General features: G+C 41.7%; 3 protein-coding genes across 3 annotated transcripts; 1 reads left to right on the forward strand and 2 right to left on the reverse strand.

Moving 5' to 3' along the window:
- Positions 1–3613: 3613 nt before the first annotated feature.
- On the reverse strand, positions 3614–6375 carry mzt1 (mitotic spindle organizing protein 1). The gene is made up of 3 exons (XM_071520442.1): positions 6046–6375; positions 5233–5378; positions 3614–4259 (listed from the first exon to the last, which is right to left on the reverse strand). Exons 1-3 carry the CDS (start codon positions 6095–6097, stop codon positions 4236–4238), a joined length of 222 nt encoding a protein of 73 aa, XP_071376543.1. The 5' UTR covers positions 6098–6375; the 3' UTR covers positions 3614–4235.
- Positions 6376–6514: 139 nt separating this feature from the next.
- On the forward strand, positions 6515–10809 carry bora (bora aurora kinase A activator). The gene is made up of 12 exons (XM_071520413.1): positions 6515–6560; positions 6886–7040; positions 7258–7364; positions 7647–7692; positions 7802–7883; positions 8060–8104; positions 8217–8273; positions 8378–8664; positions 8838–9000; positions 9256–9857; positions 10270–10410; positions 10700–10809. The coding sequence occupies exons 2-12, from the start codon at positions 6891–6893 to the stop codon at positions 10718–10720; spliced, it is 1701 nt and encodes a 566-aa protein (XP_071376514.1). The 5' UTR covers positions 6515–6560; positions 6886–6890; the 3' UTR covers positions 10721–10809.
- Positions 10810–11886: 1077 nt separating this feature from the next.
- dis3 (DIS3 exosome endoribonuclease and 3'-5' exoribonuclease) lies at positions 11887–22433 on the reverse strand. The gene is made up of 21 exons (XM_071520412.1): positions 22154–22433; positions 21702–21859; positions 20829–21025; positions 20435–20508; positions 19999–20166; positions 19541–19708; positions 19160–19273; positions 18625–18762; positions 18333–18479; positions 17973–18089; positions 17712–17813; positions 17014–17078; positions 16626–16710; positions 16191–16318; positions 15747–15833; positions 15105–15261; positions 14052–14266; positions 13309–13477; positions 12884–13042; positions 12565–12687; positions 11887–12314 (listed from the first exon to the last, which is right to left on the reverse strand). Exons 1-21 carry the CDS (start codon positions 22370–22372, stop codon positions 12246–12248), a joined length of 2859 nt encoding a protein of 952 aa, XP_071376513.1. The 5' UTR covers positions 22373–22433; the 3' UTR covers positions 11887–12245.
- Between the last annotated feature and the right edge of the window lie 4 nt (positions 22434–22437).

Genomic DNA, 22437 nt, shown 5'->3' on the forward strand with positions numbered 1-22437 from the left:
TGTGTGCGCTCCTGTGAGTGAGAGAGTATGTCATTGTGTTTTGGTATGTGATTAGGTGTCTTTGTGTGTGTTCATCAGTGTGTGTGTGTTTATATATGTGTGTGTGTGTATGACCAAGATATCACACATCCACTCCACATTCCCCTATGATAATGTGGATTGATTATGGATATGATAATGAGAGGCCGGCGTGGCGTCGCGACCTTCACAAGGTCTAATTGAAACAAGCGTTGGTCCTCCGCAGCACTTATCAAGTCACACAGCACATCATTAATCACGGAGAATACAAGCTGTCACTGTAACACACACACACACACACACATTCTCTCTATTTTTCTACTATTTTTCTAATATACACACACATGCTCTTTTCCTGTCTCCTACATACAAACACACACACACACACACACACACACACACATATATATACACGGACAGAGAGACAGACAGACTGACAGACTGACACACACACACAAACACACACACACGCACACAATGCAAGCTGTCACTACAATATGCCTGGCATTGTCTTCTTTTAAGGAGAGTGGACAGCTAGTCCACCCTCCATCTCTATTTTCCACACGGAAAGTTGAGGAACAAACAGGCAACTGGAATTAAACCCTAAAAAAAAACTCAAATGAGAGAAGGAAGGTTAAAACAATTCAACAAATATGAACAGCTGTTCACTTCACCCAAACTAGTCTGATATTGAATTAGCTCAAGTTGTTTTAGTACCGGCTTTTATTAGAAGACCATTTAACAACCAAATGTGATTCCAATGTCTGATTAACGCAGCATATGGTGCCTACCTGTTAAACACAGCGCGTTCAATACCAGCTCAACGCATCAGTGAGCCACTCGAATAAACTAATAAGCCCAATATGATATTAGTCATTACATAGTCCAACACACAAAATTCCAATCTGATAAAAGGTGGTTTCATTATCATCATAGGGAAAACACAAGGGAGTTTACACGTACTGTGTTGATGCCATTGTCAACTTTGTTAATTGTTATTCAATTAACTGCTTTTGTTAATGAAACCAATTAATACCTTAAAACAAGCGAGCAGATATATGATTATTATGCATCTATGCAGGAGACAGCTAATTACAACTGTAAATCAATCAATTCCACATTAATCAGTTTGGAATACGTCCAAAAACAACAAAGTCACTAAAAGACTTTCAAAGTTTTTTAAACATATTTTGATTGCTATGCCATTATCCCGTCTAATGATTGTTAACGATCCTTTAAAGAGTTTATGATCCAATTTCCTTGCTATGAATTTAATTGGGACCTAAATAGTATAATCTTATGGAGTAAAAGTGTGGCATGTATTTAATCAAGGGTGTTATATTGCAGCTCTAACAAGGTCACTGAACTCCTCTTAGGGCAAACACATCAATAGGTGATGCTTTAAGGCGATTCCTTAAGGATGAGGGACAGACAAGCTCCATCAGGTACTAAAATATTTAGAGACATTTATCAACAGTACCACAACAAATTATGTTATAGGGCTGGGGGATACGGGTGAAAACAATATCATGATAATCATAAGGAATTTTTTTGGCATCGATATATATCAAAATATGGCTTACGTATGCAAAATCATCATTAAATAATCAAATTGATGTTTATCACATTGAACTGCAAGGCATTGTTAAGTGTGATGTCAAACAAAACTTTGAAATTTTCAAATAATATTCTTTAAAATGTTTCATACCTCATTTTGTCAGAGGTTTTAAATAATATTTGCTTGTTATCATCAATTTATCAAACAGAATTGTGTATTACAATATCATCATATCATCATGATATGATGCCACTGAAAGACGATAAACAATCAAATTGGATTATTGCCCAGCCCTACTATGTTAACAGGGTTTCTTGAGGATATACACAGTTGTATAAAATATAAGCTGCCTAGAATGTTTTTTTCTGGGAATTTAGAATACACTGGTGTACACTTATCAGCCTAATAACTATTGGAATATATAGGATGGTTGAATCGCAGTATTTCCACCTCTGAAACAATCACTGCAGCACATGATCTCTTGTTTGTGAAGAAACAAGAGAACACCTTCACTCATCAGACAAACAATCCTGAGCCTGTATAATCATTAGACATATTCTAAGCATCTTTAGAAGTTTTAATGTGAGGACCTGCTTGCCTCTTAAGTTTATGTGGTCATGTGACCTGGCCAGTGCCCTAGTTGAGTGCTCTATTCTTAGATGTTTATGCATATATGGGCACTAATCTCTCAGTCAGGACTATGGGATTTGGGAATATTTTGTTTTACAGAGATCAAAGTAACTGGCTAGCATAAGGAGAAACCCTTCAAACACATCAAACAGGGAGAAATGCATCCTGAATCCCACGCCCATTTTAGCCAATCAAGAGACCCTTTCCTTTGTAAAAAGAAAGGGTTTTAATGTGGGTCTCCCCGCATCAACACCAGCTCACCCCCCACAGAGGCCAGGGGTTGTTTAGGTTTATAGGCTCTCAGGGAGACTGTACCACTGTACTGAATTTGTATGCCTCTCATAGTTGGCTAACATGATGCTGGTGTTGAGGAACAGAGAGATCCTGTGTTAAGAGATCAAAGGAGCGGTCCAGAGATTCAGACCCACAGCGTGTCAGTCAAGAGGACGAGACGAAGCAGGAGGAGACAGAAATGCTTACACAGACACTCCTGCTCTCTCTCTCACGGCGTGTGTCTGTGAGGGGCGAGGCGTTAAACTGTCAGATGGCTTAGGGGGGTATCTCATTTGTAGACATCTACTGTGCTGTATGAACACTTAAACTCACCCACATGGAGACGCACACACACACAAGCTACTGATACAAGCCCTTTGCGGATGAGGGGTCGCTGCTAGCTCATATATTGGCCTGTGGAGGGATGTTCTGTGCTCTCAGCATTTTCCCTCGTCTAGAAGATGAATAGAGCTATTTTACAGACAGTGGAGAAACAAAACAATGCGCTGTGTGGTTGGATACATGATGGCAGGGGTTTCACTTCTGGTTGATCAAAGACATTTTTTTTTGTCAAGTTTGCAATATATCCTAAATCCTTTTTTGTGGATAGAACACAAAAACAAAAGGGGCCAAAGATTTCTTAAATTCAGTTCAACAGTACATGCTGCTGAGTAGACAGGAGTAAAAAAAAATGACCCTTGTTCTGGTTTTCTCTACTGTGCAGTATGTAGGCTGTGGATGTGGTCAACCATGTACTCAATATCCTACCCATATCTTCGTCATTTTCACCTATAGTGTTACAGAAGATTTTGTTCCCTTTTTAAAATCACAAAAGATAAAGCTCCTGACATGAGTGGAATCCTGTAAGAATCATGTCATTTTAACCAAACCAAAAAAAAACTATGAAACAGTTTTTGTTTTGAATTAATTTGCTAATTCCTTTACATTCAGAAATGAATGTATGGGGGAAATGTTGCTTAAATACCTGAAGAAAATCACAACACTATATGCCCGTTTCTAAGATGCAGTATCAGGCAAATTTGTCAGTTATGAAATTTGCATTGGTAGAACATGGTACCTTACCACCAAATGAATACCTGGAGGATTGAATTAAAAAGGCACAACACCACCTGGTGGCTGTTGATTGTAACACTTTTAATTTAGACTTCATTCATCATTGATGGTCATGGAGACAAAGGACATGGCAGAATGTGAACAAGCAAAATTGAAAAACACATTATGCTTACACAAAACCAAATACAATTCACAATAAATTGCTGACATTTACAAAAAAAAAATCCAACATCTTAGAAAAACAAAACAAAACCCATCACTCCCTCATTATCATCATGAAAAGTGCTACAGAGTTGTCAGAATATAAACTGAGAGGAGTATGCTCTTACATTAAGGCAGGATGTCAATGCAAACGCCCCTGTTAACTTACAGTTTGCAAGTAGTTGTAGGAAAAACATGGAGCCTAAAGCCTAAATTTGAGGCAGAATGGCTCCGTGTGTGTCTGTATGTTGGGAGAAGCTTTGCATTTAAGAAGATGAACGAGGACCACACCTGTGTACAAAAACTCAGACCAAAGTGAAAGCACATAACAGGAACATGTGGGTGGCCGAGGAGGCACAGAGGACCGAGTGCCAACACACAGAGAGAAATCTGATTGGTTGGAGAGTCCTCTGTAGTACAAATCCAGGAACCGGATCTGATCTCATTTAAGGACTCAAACTGAAGTGATCAGGTTGCATCTTCAGTTGGTGCAGTTTTCAGAAGCCTGAAAAACAATGAGCAAATAGTGATTCAACATCATGCAACTTAAATACAACACATGGTGCATTAATCACATTATATCACTATACATTCTATATTGTATTATCAATTCATGCCTGCTTTATCGACAGGCTAAAATTCTACACACGACAACTTGTAACTGTGAAATATCCTGTTTCCAAATTAGAGGGAAAATAAAGAGAGGACAGTGTTGCCACAAGAGTCTAAAGTGTGAGTAAAACACATGGACTACACAAAATAATCAATAATAAATGTTTCTCTCCTCAGCTTCTCTTCTTGCTCGTAGGTCAGATATTACCCTGGTACCAGTGCCCCTCAACATAATATCAATTCCAATGCTTCCCTCATTCATTTAGTAGTAGTGGAAAATAGCCCTGAGTAGACCCCTTCATACATTATCTGGGCTTATTGTTTGGCACAAAAACAAATATGGGACAATTACAGTACAATAGTCCATATACTGTATTCCCAGCAAGCATCTGACAGATGGTGATGTGCAGGAAGAGGCCAAGTTCAACAACAACCTAAATGAACACAAAATTTTCATATTTTCATAATGTATTGTGGCACAGTAAAAAAAAGAAAGTTGATTGAAAGGGCTTTGTAAACGGTTTTGAACTGATATCAGAAAGATATTTAGGTCCTGATCTCACAAAACCATGTAAGTAGCAGCAACATGGACTACAGACGTCATCTCAACTTTCATTTTGGCATTACACAGGTTTTCAACGTTGGTGCAGGCTGTTGTATCAACTTCTATTCCGCATCTAAATGTTTGCTGGTTAATTATATAGGTTTTTAAAAGCTGTTTTGAAATCTCAACAGGTACTGGAGATGTTAGTGGAAATAGGACTAGGCCTAAATCCAGGACTCGGAATAAAAATGATGTCCACCACTACAAAAACATTCTGGCTGAACAGTATGCAATCAAGCTATTTGGCAGCCTGTCTCTGTACCTTGAGTGAGTCCGAAGCTTTACGCAGCTCTTTGATAACCGATGACAGGGCCTCTGGGTTGATGCCCTGCTCACACAGCCGCACGCAGATGGACAGAGACTCCATGTCCAAGCCGGTGTTCAGCAATCTGGAGATCTCCAATAGCACTATCGGAGGAAAAGGGAGACAAGTCAGATCTCAATCACACAATGACAGCAAGACAAAACTAGCTTGATTGCTGCACCTCCTATCCTAACAACTGCGCTTTGTTAGTGGGAATCGGGGATCAGGGAAGGAAATGGAATTAGCTGAAAAAGGAGGCGAGGATGGTTGTCTGATTGAAAGGCTCTGTGATTAAAGTTTGGAAATAGTTGTTTGCTGACTGACTGACTGATTGATTGAATGGTTGACAGATGACAGAACTGACAGGAGGAAATACATTCATTACATTATCCCAAGATCCACCAGTATCCTTCCACCAGTACAGCACATATGCTTAGACTTTTAGCCATAATTCAACTCATCAGTTGCATCACAAGATGAACATCGTTTGGCATGGATATTGACATTTACACATCCACACACGTCCGGCTTTGAGTTTGAATTGAGTGTTTCGAGATGGAAGTGGTGGGCTTGTTGGTATTGATAGAAGTTACTATGGCAACATGTTGAGTACTGACAACAAAACACTCAGCAGTTTGCCAGCATTAGTAAAATTGTTACTAAACAAGCTAGGGTGAGCAAAAAAAGCTAGATCACAGGCTATCAATGTCTGATCGTAGGTCTCAAATATGCGAACTTAGCTTGCTACTAGGCTACTTTAAAAATATTTACCGTCCATTGTCTCCCGGACTGCGTTCATGTTTGCGTTTGCTGCACTTGCCATGGTGATGAATGATGCCCCTTCACACTGAATTAATTCAGTTAGACAGCATTGGCTAGCTAATGTTAGCGTTAACTAACTAGGTGGCTATCTAGCAAGAGTAGAAGACGTCGCTGACCCGATACCGGATCAATGAGTTATTTGGCAGTTCAAACAGAAGACTTTGATTGCCTTATGTGCATTATAGAACTGAGCCCATGCTCTTTTGCAATTAGAAATGCATAAACGTTAGGATGTATTCATTAGCAGCTAGCTAGCCTTCCCTCCAAACCATACCAGAAAAAAACGCTATTAGAGGAAGTGACGATACTAGGCGTCCATTGGTTCCCATGCACTTCCTGTAACATTTCTATTGGCTAGCGAGCCTTGTGGGGAAATTGAAATAAACGTTTGAACCTCTCACTGCTGCTTGTTCAATGAAGGTTGTTTTTAGCTGTGTGTCCAGTGCCTTCGTTGACTTATAATTGTAAGTATCAACGACAAATCTCAATTATGGCTAGCAATTTACATCTCGCTTTTTGAAGCAAATTGCGGTGCTGAGAAAGAAAGAGCAGGAGGAAGTATATCTACTAACGTTAACGTAATTTTGCCAGTTGCTTCTAAGAGTTTATATGGCAAGTAGCAAAGCAGAGGAAGTAGCTTGCGAAATTAAGTTACGTTAGTTAGTTAACGCTAGGTTAAGTTTTTTAAGCTACTGAGTGCTGACATAGCCTCTCCTGTTTGATCGCATTAGGGTTTGGCAAGATTGACTATGATGACTAGTTGCTAACTAGGAGCTTTGTTTTGTCCAGCTAAGATGGGGGACCATGTTGAGCTACAGATCACACCAGAGACTCCAGGCAGGCCTTCCATCAGGAACCCCTTTGAGAGTCCCAATGACTACCACCACCTCCGGGAACCCCTGGTGCCAAGCCCCTCCGTCTTCAAGTCCAAGCCCTGCAAAGCTGTAGGTTTGAACACAACTAACACATGCAACACATTGGCCTATGACACATTAAACTTAAATCTTTGAGACATACAGACAAACATATACACAGTCACATACACTTCTTTGTGCAAATGTCTATATTCTTCCCTTCTTACTTTACTGAAGTAATTATTTTGTTTTGCTGTCACCCCTCCTCCTCTCCCCTATCACTTCTTCATCTCTCTCTCCCTCCCAGACTCCAGCTAAGTTTAACTGGTCTATTGATGAGATGGCCAGTCTTCTGCCAGTGCACATAGACCCAGAGGACATCCAGCGGCAGTCCTTTTACCTCAGCCAGACAAGGTATGGAGTGATACAGCAACGGTTGTAGTAGACATATACTGTAGATATTCAGTTGGTGTGCATCTGCAGTCATTTGTCTCCCTACTACCTTCCCTGTCTCCTTTCACTTATATAGTATGTGTAAGTATAATTCATATGTCTGAAAACTGAAATACTAAAAACTGATGTTTACATTACTAAGTCTGTCTTACTTTATAAAATCTGGATTGCAAATGTGCTGAGAAACAATGGATGGTATTGGATGGAGTGTAAAAACTTTTTTTTCTTCTCCCAAACATCCAGGACGGATTCTGACATTGAGGAGAAGCGGCAGAATGCTATTGAACAGGTATGCTGATGATCTAACATGTCTAAGTCTAATATGTTGATTTTACTTCATACGCTCATTTCAAATTTCATACCTGATTGTTTGTGTCATTTGTCTGTCTTCCAAAAAGTTTTTCACCAAAGGAGCCATAGTCCCCTCTCCCTGGGCGGCCCCAGCCACCAGGAAAGCCATTCAGATTCATGATAAGAAAAGTGAGTAATCTCATTATGTTCATAAATATTTTTTCTGCGTTTATATTACTTTTAACAGCTGAGATTCTTTCATGGTTGCATTTTGCTATCCTTTGCTTTGCCTTTGATTTCACACATTGTATTTTGGTGTCATACATTATTTAAGCCTGTACTGTGTTGTGTCCTTGCACTTTTAGGTTCTGCGTCACCACTGATTACTGAGGAGCCAGAAAAACTCACAGGTTGGTATCTTCTTTGAGATAAATCTACTTTTTGCAAACATGACTTCATTCTCTGCTTTTGCCTCTACTAGATAGTAACTTGTTTGCTTCTCTTGGCATGTTTGTGTTGCAGTTGCCTGTCAGACGGCCCTTTCGTTACCTGCAGCGTTTGATTTGGAGAAAATTCTAGGTAGGCCTCCACTAAATACCTACATAATCAAAGTCAGAGAATATATCCTGACACAGTATTATGTTATGAAGTCACTCATGTGTCTGTCGGACTGTTTCTTTCAGGAGAATATTACCGCTGTGAGGAGGTGTGTGAGGCGGTTCAGGAGAGCCTTAGCTCCTCCTCCCTGAGACGAAAACTCTTCCTCGACGGCCAAGGCAGCATCAACAGCGGGTCCGACAACTCCAGCCCGCCAAGCCCGGAGAGAGCCCATACCAGTGAGCAGAGGCCGCCGCTGGGCCAAGGAGGCGAGGGAGTGGTGGGTGGGGGTGAAGGATCTGAGGGAGAAGCTATGTCCTCCATCTTCTCCTCCCCTTTGTCCTGCTGCACGGGAGCTCCGACCCCCTCCACAGTGAGTGGAGTAATGAAGACTGTGTTCCAAAAAAAACACACATTTTACTTCAGTTGATTTTTAGCTCAGAGGCAGTTGGCTGTGCACTTTCAAACTGGATGGAAAGTGTATTGGTCCAAAAGAAACCTTTTCTTTCTTAAATCAAAAAATAATTTGTATTCTCCTTACCTCAGGGCCAGTTCTCGTCCAGTCCCATCCAGCATGGTCGTTTCCGTGACTGCAGCCTGGGCAGCATCCCCAGTCCTCTGTTCCCTGATAGGTCGTCTCCTGCCGGCTTCGCCTCCCCTACTCTTTCTCCTATTGGTCCACAATCAGCACACACACCCACAGGCTCAGGTAGACTACTTGTTACGGAATTCATATCAAAATCTGTAATGCCCAAAAAATAAATATTTTACAAACTACTGAATTAATTAAAAAAAATATATCTTTGAAAGTGTTTTACTGTTAAAAATTATTGAAAGATCATTGAAAATGGTATTAAATAATACACTGCTTTGATTGATTAGTTTTAGTCTTCACTGCTAAATCTGAGATCTGTGTTTTGTCTCTCATTCTTCTTCTCTTTGTTTATCCCCCTCCCTTCCTTAGCTGAGAGGAAACAGCTGAGCTTCCTAACTCCAGACGGTGTCCCTCTAGACATGGATGTCAACTCCTGCACTGAGAGCCCATTTGTCGAGGGTTGCTCTCCCATCCGTAGCTGTTCCCCGCACCAGCTCCATTGCCACAACGAGCACCAGCACAACAGCAGGTCCAAGCCCAGGCCCAGAGTTCGATGCTGGGCCTCCCCACCCCTCATCTCCCCAATCCTCAACCCTAAGCTTCAGGACACTCAGGAGCATGAGGACCATCTCCCCTCAACCTCTCTCCCCTCTATGGAGCTCGACCCACCTTCCCCCCTGGCCCGGGACTTTCACCTCAGTAACGCCGAGCCGTGTCTGGGTTTAGGCGGTCTCAGTGAGGGAGTCGGCTTGGATCTTCTGGAACCTGTGAAAATGGAGGAAGAGAAGGAGATGGGGATGGAAGGGAGGTTGGAGGATATTGTTGAAGGGGAGGAAGAGGAGGAGGCCGGGGGGCCTTCGGTGCAGCTGACCAGCTCTCGTATGGGCAATGTGTCGGCAGCAGAGAGCTCGCAGATATTTGTGTCTCTTCTCGCTGAGGGAAGCAGCATACGCTACGACTCCAGCATGCAGGTTTGTGTGAGGGTCATCTTCCAGGCTTTTATAATAATAATGAACTTTATTAGTACTTTTCTAAACAACTTTTACAAGGTGCTTTCTAAAACAAATAACATTAATAAATACAATAAAAGAGTGTATAGAACAAGAAACAATTTCATCATATATTAATGTTTGTCATTATTTTTATATCTGGAAATGTGCATAGAATTTGTCTCCATGTGTATATATGACAAAAAATATTGATGTAATGTCTATTTGATATTGCTCTTAGTGGGCATTTTGTTTACTTGTGGCCAAATGAAGCCCTCTGCTGCAGAATCCACATGCCATGATCTTTATCAGAGAGTAACTGTTGATATGTTTGTCTGTTTAACTGGATATTGGTAACTGATTGTGGTTTGTTTGTTTGTGTGTGTGTGTCCAGGTGGACAGTGGGTACAACACCACCTCAGCGGGCGCTGCCAGTCTCATAGATGGCCTCAGCTCAGACTGTCACAGCAAGGAGTCCTTCAGTTCAAACCTAGCAGAGGAGGCCTTCCCATTCACTAAGAACACTAAAGTTAAGGTACTAGACCCCATACACTGACACAGGGCTATGAATTCACTCACTGAATGTGTCTTTGCACCTAATATAGTAACAATTCTTTGCAAATAACAATATAGTCTGTACTAAAATAGTACCATACACACTTATCAGTTAGTCAGGTGGGTATGGTTATTGATTCATTTGATTTTGCACACACAAACACGCACCAAGGGCAGTTATGCAATTATTATAATCACACAGACAGGGATTTGGTTTCAAATTCCTTTTTTATATAGAATCTTAAAGTACATTTCTTGTTATGTTCCAGGCGTTTTACCCTCATCACTGAGCCAGCCATCTGATTGGTGCTTTTACAAGGGATCCTCTTCCAGTTGAAGCCTAAGATTGATGATTATGCAATCAAATACAAGTTTACACAATGTTTGAGGTGTTCATGTCAAAGTCATTTGGTTCACACTTTTGGGCCAGGCTTAAACCAAACAGAGGTATGGGTGTGATACAAATGGTTGTGATTGGTTTTGGGCACTAGTTTTAGAGCTGTTGTCTCCACTGGCTAAGGTTTTGGCTAGTGAATACTAGCCAAAACCTTTACTTTACTCCCCACTTTTCACTTCCCACCCTGAAAAAGTGTTAGCAGAAGATCAAGCATCAGCACATCACAAGCTCCTCGACTAAGAAAACAATGGTCATAAAGGTTTCATCACAGTTTAGAAGGGGTAGGTTTGCCCACAGCTCTTACCTTAGTACCACTGTAAGCCAATAGGAAAACCATGATCTTAAATCAAAAGTTGTTTTTGAACCTGTGGCCAGTACACTAGTGTGACAACAGCGAAGAGAAAATTTCAGGTTGTCATTTCTGCACTGAACTTGCACAACAGTAACCTCCTTCGATGCTGTATTGATGCTAATGACATTTAACTTTCTCCATTTGGTGCCGACATAAACAAGGGACTGATAAATCTTGACTTTCATTTGACAAATTTGTACTGTATTTATGGTTTTATAAAAACTGTTTATTATGAATTTGAATATAGCATGTACACATGATTTTTTTTTTTTTTTTTAATTGAACAAGTAACGATTCATTGGTTGAAATTACTTGTGGATCTTATGTGTGATGGTTAGATTATTTATTCCTGTGTAACCACACTGAATAATGCCACTAGTTAATTAAAAGCTGATTGAATGAGCCATATGTATACCTTTATAATTTAAGTTTGGGCTGGAACATGTCACATTAAACCTACCTGAACTCTTTGTCTGGCTTAAGGTCATATTCAGTTTGTTTCTCAGTTGGGTCTTTCTACAATATTTTTGTGAGTGCATCTAGTGTTAATAACAGATCCAAAAATGTCACATGATCTGTCATCTTCAAGGTAACATCCAAAGCTCTAGAAAATAGTGCAGCATCCGTTGGTGTATGTTTCTCTGTACGACTAATTTAAACTGTTTGCAGATTAGGATTCATGCAGAGTCAGGAGAACACACAACAGCTTTGGGTAAAAAACAAAATACATTTTAATGGTTGAGTTGACCCACTTCACTGTATAATAAGTCACAGTTCATTTATGATGGGCAGTCCCTGCACACTGTCCTTGTCTATGAACCAATGTGTGTTTAAAAGCATGTAAAATGACTAGGGCAGGGTAATGAGTGTGGAGCTGGAGAGAGAGGCAGTGTAGTTTCACTGTGGCAGAATTAATAAAACGGACGTAATCACTCCAAGTATAACGGTTAATTGTGCCAATGCATCAAAGAGACCTGCCATAGTCTGGTTCTTAAAGACTTTGAGGATTTCTCCATTTGGAAGAGAACACTGGTGGCTGAGGTGGATTACTGTGCTGCCTTCTGTGTCAGCGGTCCAGTTTGGGTTTCTTGGCCTGTGGTTCAGCCTCTGGGGCTGGAACACTCACACCAGCGATCTGAAATAAAACCACCAAACGGCATTTTAAGCATTTTGGTAAACTTACTTGCTGTAAACTAACTGAAAACAGCATGTAAGCCTTCCTCTTTCAAACTTAGGGATACCGCTAGCTGAAAAGCTGGTAGCTGAAGGACAAACTAGAAGAAGAAAAATGACTAAAATTGAAGATGTAAAAGGTGTGCCACTAGTTTGGTGCACTGATTTTTTTTTTTTCATAGCAAAACTCATGTTCGCTCCTAAGTCCTTACCACGGGTTCAATCAGGGCCATGCGGATCTTCTGGTGCTGAATATTGGAGTCGTCTAGGCTGATGGTCACCTTCACCCTATCAAACATGTGGAAGGTGTGCTGCAATACTGTCAGAGTGGGGCCCTACACACACACACAAACAAGATTAGTGACAAGGTCTTCTCAGCAGTGTATTCAGTAATGGTTTTAGTTTAGCCATCCCAAAAAAGTAAACATTCGGTTACTAAAACACAAACTAATGACTACCTATCCGGGATCAAAATAATTACTCTTGAATAAATGTAATGAAGTGTTGGTGATGTACGTTAAGGACTTATACCTCTTCATCAAAAATAAGGTTCGGGCCGCTCTTGTCCTTGCCGTCAAAGAAGACTGTTCCCTCCAGTCCAAACTTTGGGATGAGGACGATGATTGCGTTCTTCCTCACAAACAGGATGAATCCCTCCTCGTTCAGTATGCCGCGGCTCTTGAAGAACAACTGGGAAGACAAGAGTGTGTATTATGGTCAGTTAAGAGCATGTATTTGTAGGAGAGCATGTGCTGTTGTGTGGGTCTGTTCCTAGTTTGAACAATGGGAAAAGACGACTAGAGAGGACATTTTGCTGATTCTTACTTTGAAAAAGGTTTACTTCAGGTCTGAGGTTAAAATTATCATGGTTAAGAACAGTGGGATTTTGAATGTGACCCAATCAGGTTCACATAAATAAAACAACTGTGTCTGTTTGTGTGCTTGCATGTTTTTACCTGTGTGTGGAAGGCCACGGACGCCCTCTGTGCGTACTGAGACATCTTGTGTCTGTAGTTGAGGTTGTTGCAGAGGGCGGACTGCTTGTGTTTGTCCATCAGGTCTGGGTAGGTGCTGTCTGCTCCTATGGCCACCGCCAACAGACGGTGTACTATGATGTCCGAGTACCTATGGAGGGATGGAGGAAAGGATGGGTGGAGCGAGGAGGACAGAGGGAGGGAAAGCGGATAGAGTGGAAGGGCAGGGAAATTGAAATTGGATGGATGACACACTGTAAGGAGGTTGGAAAGTACTGCGGTAATTTTCCCAAGTGTGTGCTGAAACGATTAACCAATGGACAGAAAATAAATCAATTATAATTTTGATTAAATTAATCGTTTTAGTCATTTATCAAGAAAAATACCAAACATTTGGTGGTTATAGCTTTGCAAATGCTAAGATTTGCTTGCTTTTCTCTGTTTCATATAATTTGTTTTTGGCTGCTGGCCAGACTACAGTAAGTAGGCAATCTGGTAACTTGTGGTGGCCATTTGTCATTATTTTTGACATTTTATAGACTAAAAGATTAATCTATTACTTGAAAACATAATGTATGGATTAATAAACAATGAAAATATACATTAGTTGCAGCCCTAGTTTGAAATCAATTATGTAATTGTAACTCCCCCTAAATGTCCCCAACCCAAACTCATACAGTCACGATGTGCAATTGGTATAATCCACAGAATGTGTGTTTGCATACCTCCTAATTGGTGACGTGAAATGTGTGTAAATGGGCGAGGCAAGACCATAGTGGTGGAAGTCGTTGTCCATGCCTGAACAGAAATAGACGGCCTGCATCATGCAGCGAGTGGCCAAGATGCGCAGTAGAGTGTTGAAGTACGCGAAGCCGTCCACCTTGGCCACATCGAGGGAGTCGGCCAACGCCTTGGCTGAATCCGTGTGGATCTCCAGGCCCTAACGAGACAGAAACAAAGGTGTTAACATGTTCACATATGTTCATTGTCAAAAGCATAAGAACTGGAACAGGGAACTAAAAAAAAGTTTTTTGTTTTTTTTTGGTTGGTGTTATTATTTGAACATGGATTTACATGGAGGCCAAAAACCCATAATCAAAAGCTGAGCATCTGTTCTTTTACCCCACATTCGTCATTTACGTTAAATTCATATTACTGTGTAGATGAGTCATCGAAAAAAAAAAAACAGACTAACATTAGCTCACTGCTCCAGTATTTGCACTTTGCACTGACGTCTTGATCCAGAGACACATTCAGTGTAAACAGAATAAGTAGACAGCCATGCGCTTCAATCTGCCCTCTATTATTTCAAGACACCTACAATAATTTCCCCCCTTTACAAAATACATACTCACTGCTTTCATCTCATTTCAATGCACACTCAGCTATGATTTCCTTTATGTAGGTAGTACAGCTAACAATTTAGCTAAACAATCCCATGGCCATGAGTTAATTTGGCACATTTTCTTGCAGAAGACTAGGACACAGTCTACTTTTAATTCCTAGTTAAATGCTTACTTCCTCCAGCTCACTTTCCTTGTACGGTGTGATACTTTGATACTTGCCAGAAACTGTGTCATCAGAAGGTGACACACACTGCCAGAAAGCATGAAATAAAAGTACATTCTCCCTTACTGGCAAAGCGCCTGGTGAGTGTTAAATATGGACATCACATCCTTCCTTAATAACAGAGGACAGGAATGACGTGAACTCAAGAAACAAGCATATGACTTGGAAACTGAAACATTCCTTGTGCAGGACCATCTATCTCCACCCACCTTGGACTTGGCAGCCTTGGTGAGGATGTCGTAGTTAGCCGGAGGTGGCGACGGGTGCTTCCTCAGCAGTGCGCACTCTGAGAATTCATCGTAGATCTTCTGGGCGACTGAAATGTTGGCCAGCAACATGAACTCCTCCACCATGGAGTTGGTCTCCCTAACAACCGAGAGATTAGTTTGTTTTACATATATCCAAAACTTGGTATGACACACAGAGTCAGAGAGAGAGAGACTTACTGTTTGCCACAGCTTGAGGCTTTTTTTTTTTTTTAATTCATCTAACAACTACAGGCAACCAAAAACAAGTCTGTAAAAACTCTGGACTCTGGTGTGTAGTATGGTATTGTTTGTGTGTAGTATGATCTAGTATATGATGTGTAGTATGTATATGGTGTAGTGAACAATGTATATGAAGTATGTACTGTATATGACCAAGTATAGGATGTATATGATGTGTGTATATATGTAGTATGGTATGTAAGCGCTTTCAGACTTGACTGTGATAAAGGGCTATATAAATATACAAGACTAAACTAGCATAAAAATGACCACATTTTTGAAAAGGGAGCATATGTGGAGCAAAGGATTTCAACAAGCATTCTGCAGTTTCCACAAAGGAACGCTCCTTGTCCGACTACCTACATGAGTTCTTTGGTTTGGAGGTCAATGGGGTCGTGGGTTTCACTGTCCATGTGGAAACGGACCTCCAAGGACGACAGCGTCAACGCACTGGAAGAAACAAAATGCAACAACAAAACATGATTCATGTTAAATGTAACTGATGTAGGATTTTCTCTAAATATATAACAGCTACTGGAGCTACGATCCATTAACCCCTGTGAGCTGTTTTCTATTCCCATGTTTCCTTATTGGCTTTTAAGTAGACTGATAACTTAAAATCCACATCAAAGCCAATAAGGAAACTGGAATACTGGAAGGGAATTTCTTCTGATTTTGCAGGCAATTGAGCCCCAAATTGGACCAATTCAACACAAAAGTGTCGGTGTGTTTTTTCCATAGCATTAGAATGTGCCATCATACATTTTGTAAATCTGGTCTACTGAATGCTCCTACTCCCAGTCCTACCCTTTCTCTATCCTCTGCTTCTTGAGGATCTTGGCCAGTTTGTTGAGGCCTCGCAGGCTCTTGGTGATGTCATCATTCATGTTGGTGTCGTCAATCCTCATCTGGGCCTCAGCATAGGTCAGAGACGCCTGGACCGAGTCAGACGCAAGAAAGGAGAGCAGGGAATAAGGATGATGTCAAAGATTCTGTATCCATGTTAAATAAACAAGGAAATTATGTCTGAAAATATCTAACATTGTAGTTTCCTTTTGTAGAAATGAATAAATGAAATCCAGTGAGTAATAGGGAGTAGTCAGGTAGCAGTATCTGTTGCACAGCATTTGAGTTACATGTGTTTTTGCAAATGCACAGAGGATAAAGCATATTTTCTGTGAGTGTGAGTGTGTGTGTGTGAGTGTGAGTGTGTGTGTGTGTGTGTGTGTGTTGGTACTGTACCTTGGAGTCAATGACACTTTTTGTGAACCGGGTCTTTAGAATCTCAGCCTTATGGTTCATCTCCCAGATACATGAGAAAGCCAGCCTGGTGAGAAGAGGGACAGCACAATCAGAGAATAACATCTTACCCAAGACACTGTGTTCAATTACCATCAACTGGAACAGCAGAAATAGTAGTATGACTGTAGTGGCTATAGATTTTATGGGAAAACAAAAAAGACTAATGCTTTAATTAATGCTCAAGCAGGATCAAAGCACACTGGATAGATCTTTTTATCCAAGGAACATTTTGGGAAGAGCAGAAGCACTGAAAACATTGAAGATTGTGTCAGCGTGTGTGCGTTTGTGCATGTGCGTGTGTGTGTGTGTGTGTGTGTCAAGTCCTCACCTCTCCACGCTGGAACGTAGAGAACAAAGATTGGAGCTGAGCAGCTCAGGAACCATGTCTATCCTCTGGTGGAAACACACACAACATGTAACTCAGTCCATCTCAGTTGTTTTGAGTAAAACTGCTTAAATATCGATAATTTATCAAATTCCATACTGAACTCTTCGAAGTGGCCATGGCAAGGATATAATACTGTTGTCACAGTGACTAAAATGTCAATACAACTTACAATACCATTGCAAAAAAGACTGAATTAAATTGAATTCTGTAAATGTTTGATACTTTCACCAAATGTGTTCTGCAAGCTGAAATTCCATTTCAGCGACACCTCCAGAGGGGATATATGTGCAGATGGCAAGTTAATTCAAATAGTAAAAAGATGAAGAAGGAGAGCAATTGTAATAGACAGAGCTGCAGTCTGGCTCTTGACAGTGGACCACAACAGTCAGCACAAAATTCAACAAAGAGTCAAACAGTTGGTCACCAAATCCCAGTCCACCTAAATTGGTAAACAAAACTTTTACCGGGAGCCAAATCACAAAGATGGATAAAATAAAGCCCAGCATTGTGACAATGCTTGACGGTTTCTTTTTTGCCCTCACATTGTGGTACCAAATATTTAGATATTAAACGTAATATTAGTATTGAAGTCAAAAACGCTTGGATATAAGTGTGTGTCTGTGTGTGTTTCTCCTCACCCTGCCGCACAGGTAGACAGTGGTGCCACGGTTGGCAGCTTCTTTGTCCAAAGCGTTGCCAGGTCTGATGAAGTGACTGACATCTGCAATGTGGACGCCCACCTACGGCAAGCAAGGAGGGACATGAGACTCAACTTGAAATACAGAGACACAAATAAATTACAACGGTTACTCGACAATGTGTATATTTACCACTGCAATGTACCCTCCATATAGTATATGTTTAGTGTATGTACATATCCTGTGTGTGTGTGTGTGTACCTCAAGGTTTCCATTGTCCAGCTCTCTACAATGCAGAGCATCGTCTATGTCAGTACATCCTGGAGGATCCACACTGCACACTGTCAGCTGCCTCAGGTCCTCTCTCACCGCCATGTCCTGCCACACAAACACACACACACGCACGTACACATTAATATACACAAAAATACACACAAAATATAGGCTGATAGCAGCACTAGGAAATTAACAACAAAAATGTGAATGCTTTAACAAACAGCATTAAGCTACAATATATGAAAAATACTAAACATAAGAAATACATCCAGTAAGCATCAACAGCACTCACAGGAGAGCAGCCATCATTACTGCTCAGGGTGTCTCAGGAAGTGCAGTGGTTACCTCTGGTGTGATGGTCCAGGGCATCTTGGGAAGGAAACTGAGTACGGCCTGAGAGAAGGCCTGGTGAGGGACGTCATGCTCCAGCAGCAGGACCTCCGTCTCAGTCTGCTTATCCCCCGCACTGCCCAGACTGCGCACAAAATGACCCTGAGAGAGGGGAGAAAGCACATGATGGGTTCAATTACCTGTCACATTAGGGCACGTGGAGACGTAACTGCTCATGGTGGGATATTTGAAAACTTTTATGCAGAGGAGTTTAGAAATTTGGGCTATCTGGAGAAGTGCCACTCACATTTGGATATCTGGATTGTTTGGGCCAGCCGTCGATGGCCACTATGATCCTCTGGCCTGTCAGTGTGGCTGCCTGACGCGTCTCGATGCGAATGCGGGGGATGCGGCGGTCTGCTGGGGTGAAAAGGTGCCGAGTTGACTAATAAAAAGAAAAGAGAAAGCAACAGAAAATTATGAAAAGAGAGAGACAGAAAGGGAAGGCGAGGAGAGACTTTTTCCACAGATTCTGGTATCAGAAGCTTTATCTATTTCATGAGTGATGCAATAAAATGCCTTTCCCAACACAACAAATAAGCCAACAGGAAACATGTTGTCGCTTGCAAAGGATGTAAACGCCCCTTCTGGACCAACCAGTAACAACAATTCTACTTTTCAATATGTGGGTAACAACAATTCTACTTTTCAATATGTGGGTAACAACATTCAATGAGATGAGATTATGAGTATTTACACACACACACACCAATTTTCGGGACGCTTCAAATTTTCAGACCAGGCAAAGGACCAATGTATGTGGTAATGTGGCCTAGCGTTACCTCTTTGATCTGGGAGACATTGAGCATGCCACAGAATGGCCTCCAGTTCCTTTTGATGATTCCCACTACTTTGCCAGTGGGCTTCTTGGCTGCTTCAACTGCTGCGCTCTTCAGCTGGTCACAAACACAGGAACACAGGGGACATTAGAGGACTTTCAATGGAAAATAGGCCATACTGACTATACAGGCTCTCTTTTATGTAGCACAACACACAGATTCTGTCTATCCATACACTTCGGTCGCAAATAAACATCCAAGAACAAAGCAATCTTGCCATTACATTCTGTCTATGGGAGGGAAAACAGTGTGCACCCCCTCAAACTGCAAGTACAGACAAAATACAAGTCCGATCCCCCTCCTGTCAGTCAAACCCTGACTCACCGCCTTCTCCTCCTCCTCTTCCTCAGCCTTGTCATCATCCTTTGCCCCTCCATCGTCCTGCAGCACCACCGAGGAGGGCGCCACCCACTGATCTCGTGGCAACAGCTGCACGGCAACCACATCCTGGTGCACCGCCCTGTTCAGATTGTGAAGGCCCTGGAGGAGAACCTGAGAGAGAGGACAGTGGACAGTTAGAACAGAGTTGTTAAAAGTAGAGTAGAATTGATAAAGAATCAAGTTGAGATCAGAAGGGGTGAGGAGCAGAGTGGTGCATCTCTGTCTTTTTGGACACAAAGACTATGACAAAGCACTTGGGGGAACAACATGCTGATGAACACACGCTTCCACATACTTTCTCTGGAAAACCGTCCTCACAAGAAAACACTTTTCCAAGTTTTCTATCATTTTGGGGACATTTAGGCTCTGCAAGATAGCAAATGACATAGAGACATACACACCTCGGTGCTGTCCTCCCCCTCTCCCTGGACGAAGACTGTGGCCTCCAGGTAGTTGTCCCTGCTGGCCCTGAAGGTGCCCTGGAGGAAGGAGCCGCTCTTGATGCCTGCTTGGATCCTGGACAGGGGTAAGTGCTCTGGGAACAGCAACTTGCTGCTACTGATCTCATTCTGAACAGACGAAGGGAGGGAGGAAGAGGAAAGGAATGGAGGGAGGAAAGATCGAGGGGGAGAGAGAGGAAGAAAGAGAGGTTGGGGGCACAGAGAAAGAGCAAAGGAAGTGGGTTGAAAAGGAGATAGAGGGGGATGAGAGTGAATATGAAGCATGAAAAATATAGATTTAGATTCTAAATACAGTCTCACTGTACCTAAGAAGCTGAGATAGCTTTCACCCATTTATGTATTGCCCTAAATGACACAGGAGCATGTGAATATTTACCTTCTCGTCGCTGGCCAATGCCAGGCGATCCACAAGCTCAGGATTGGCCATCAGACTCTTGATGTACTCCTCACCTACAACAGAAACGAATAAGCAGGTGTGAAGAAGTGGTAGATACAGTAGAGGTGGTTTGTGACGAACAATCCTTACTGAGATAAACAACCTGAATATCTCCCTTGACACACAGAAGATTTCTCATAGGCCAAAAAATAGATAGTTGCTGAACCAGACTATGACTCTCAAACTCTGTCTGCAAATTGTTTTAGAATGTACAGTATTTTTTAACATTGGTTTTGGGGGGTGCATGCCTGCTGTGCCAAGCTTTGTAAACTGTTTTGAAATTGCTGCTGTGTCACATGATATTTTCTTCATTCGTCGGTGTGGGACCACTTACATCTGTACACCAACAGGCCGCTCTCCTCAGCTTTCTCCTTGTTGCCCTGGTCGTTGGTGATGAGCACCACCCTGAGCCCGTCTGCGTCGGCCTCGGGCGTCTTCAGGTGCTGGCTGTACCATCTGGCTGCCACTCGGATGGCGCGGTCGTTACGGTCGTTGGCGCTCTCCCCCGGCTCACGCTCAATGAAAGTCTCTCTGGGGGAATAGAAAGTAAAAAAAAAGGAGGTAATTGAATATGAAGAGGATGGATGTCGTGGGGGAATACAAGCAAAATAAAAGAATTGGAAGCATCTTGCATGTGCAACGTCAACGATTTATTGAAGCTTCACAAGCACATCGGTAGACAACAGCGCATAATGAGAAGATGAACATATATCGACTATACACATGCAGAGTATGCATCGTGTTTCGAGCTCAGTGCTCTTCCTCAGGCAGGATTATGGGGAATACACGCACAGATTTAATACTTTTATGTTATTCAATGTAGATCCTGGGAGGAAGACCAAGGTGGAAAGGCCAAGAAAGCGATTTAAACAGCAACTGTTTGAACTTGGCTGCCTGAGGTCTGTGTGTGGGAGTGTTTACCTAAGTGTTCATTTGTAGAAGTGTATAGTTGTGACTGATCAACTGTGATTGGCCAGTGTCATTTGTTATTGGCACTATATGGTGTCTAAAAGATTACTGTTAATGTTGACACTTTTAGTACAGGGGTGGTAACTGGCAAAAATGGATGTGAAATGTGAAATGTGAAAAACAAATTAGAGCGAGTGATGTGTGCTATGTTCGACAATGTGTTTTCCAATTTCCACATATTATACTATACTAGTAGTTATTGCATTTAGGTGCACTGAGTCTGTTATGATCAGTCTACCTGTGGTGTTCGTTGGTAAAGGTGTAGAAGTGTTTCTCTTTCTCGTGGATGATGTCCTTCAGGCGTTTGTAGACCGGTGCGCTGCGGTGGCGGACCTCATTGAGGACAGTCTGGAGGATAATCACGTTACGAATGACGGGGTCCTCCAACACGTCAATCTACAGGAGACAGGAGCAACAAACGGGGTTAATAGAGAATGACAGGTGTTCAGAATCAGAAATGATGTTTCTGTGGATGTGTCAAAAATAATGATGTAACATTACCAGTACTTTACAAAGGAATCATCCATCTCCTAATTACATAATACATGTTTCAACGCACATTTGTCATGAAAACACACACACACACAAAGCAGAGACCATTCTAACCCTCTTCTTGTTTATTAGTGCAACCTCATGAAATCAGTCAATCGACCCAGCAGAAATCATACACGTGCGAAAGTTTCACATTACCTGATGCAACACCACATTCGTGTCAGGAACCAAGTAATGTGGAAAAGAGCACAGGTTGCTCTCAATACACGCATCTTTCTGCAGCTCCGTGGACTCTTGTTTGCATTCAGTGCAAACTTCACTTCCGCACCAAATATCATCTCTCAAATAGTGTTCACGCACTATTTTCATCACCCCGCCCGATCGGGTCTTCTTAACGAATGTTTTAGATTTCAACATGATGACAATAACGGCATCAAAAGGGAGAAGTTGGATATTTTTGTCCTACTATTTGATGGTCATCA

Source organism: Centroberyx affinis, unplaced genomic scaffold, assembly GCF_046629955.1.
Source record: "Centroberyx affinis isolate AG114_WGS23_722 - 3 ecotype Tasmania unplaced genomic scaffold, CSIRO-AGI_Caff_v1 ptg000801l_1, whole genome shotgun sequence".
In the NCBI taxonomy this organism is placed as follows: Eukaryota; Metazoa; Chordata; class Actinopteri; order Beryciformes; family Berycidae; genus Centroberyx; species Centroberyx affinis.

Bases quoted from the DNA above. Each gene is read 5' to 3' on its own strand.
- bora (XM_071520413.1), top strand. From the start codon at position 6,891: ATGGGGGACCATGTTGAGCTACAGATCACACCAGAGACTCCAGGCAGG. The intron at 8,105-8,216 runs GTTGGTATCTTC...TTTGTGTTGCAG, and splicing joins GGAGCCAGAAAAACTCACAG to TTGCCTGTCAGACGGCCCTT. The intron at 10,411-10,699 runs GTACTAGACCCC...GTTATGTTCCAG, and splicing joins CTAAGAACACTAAAGTTAAG to GCGTTTTACCCTCATCACTG.
- mzt1 (XM_071520442.1), bottom strand. From the start codon at position 6,097: ATGGCAAGTGCAGCAAACGCAAACATGAACGCAGTCCGGGAGACAATG. The intron at 5,379-6,045 runs GTAAATATTTTT...TTCCTCCGATAG, and splicing joins AGTCCGGGAGACAATGGACG to TGCTATTGGAGATCTCCAGA. The intron at 4,260-5,232 runs GTACAGAGACAG...ATTGTTTTTCAG, and splicing joins AAGCTTCGGACTCACTCAAG to GCTTCTGAAAACTGCACCAA.
- dis3 (XM_071520412.1), bottom strand. From the start codon at position 22,372: ATGTTGAAATCTAAAACATTCGTTAAGAAGACCCGATCGGGCGGGGTG. The intron at 19,709-19,998 runs GTGTGTATGTCT...CCTCTCTCTCAG, and splicing joins AGGGGGAGGACAGCACCGAG to GTTCTCCTCCAGGGCCTTCA. The intron at 16,711-17,013 runs GTGAGGACTTGA...TCTTCTCACCAG, and splicing joins CTACGTTCCAGCGTGGAGAG to GCTGGCTTTCTCATGTATCT.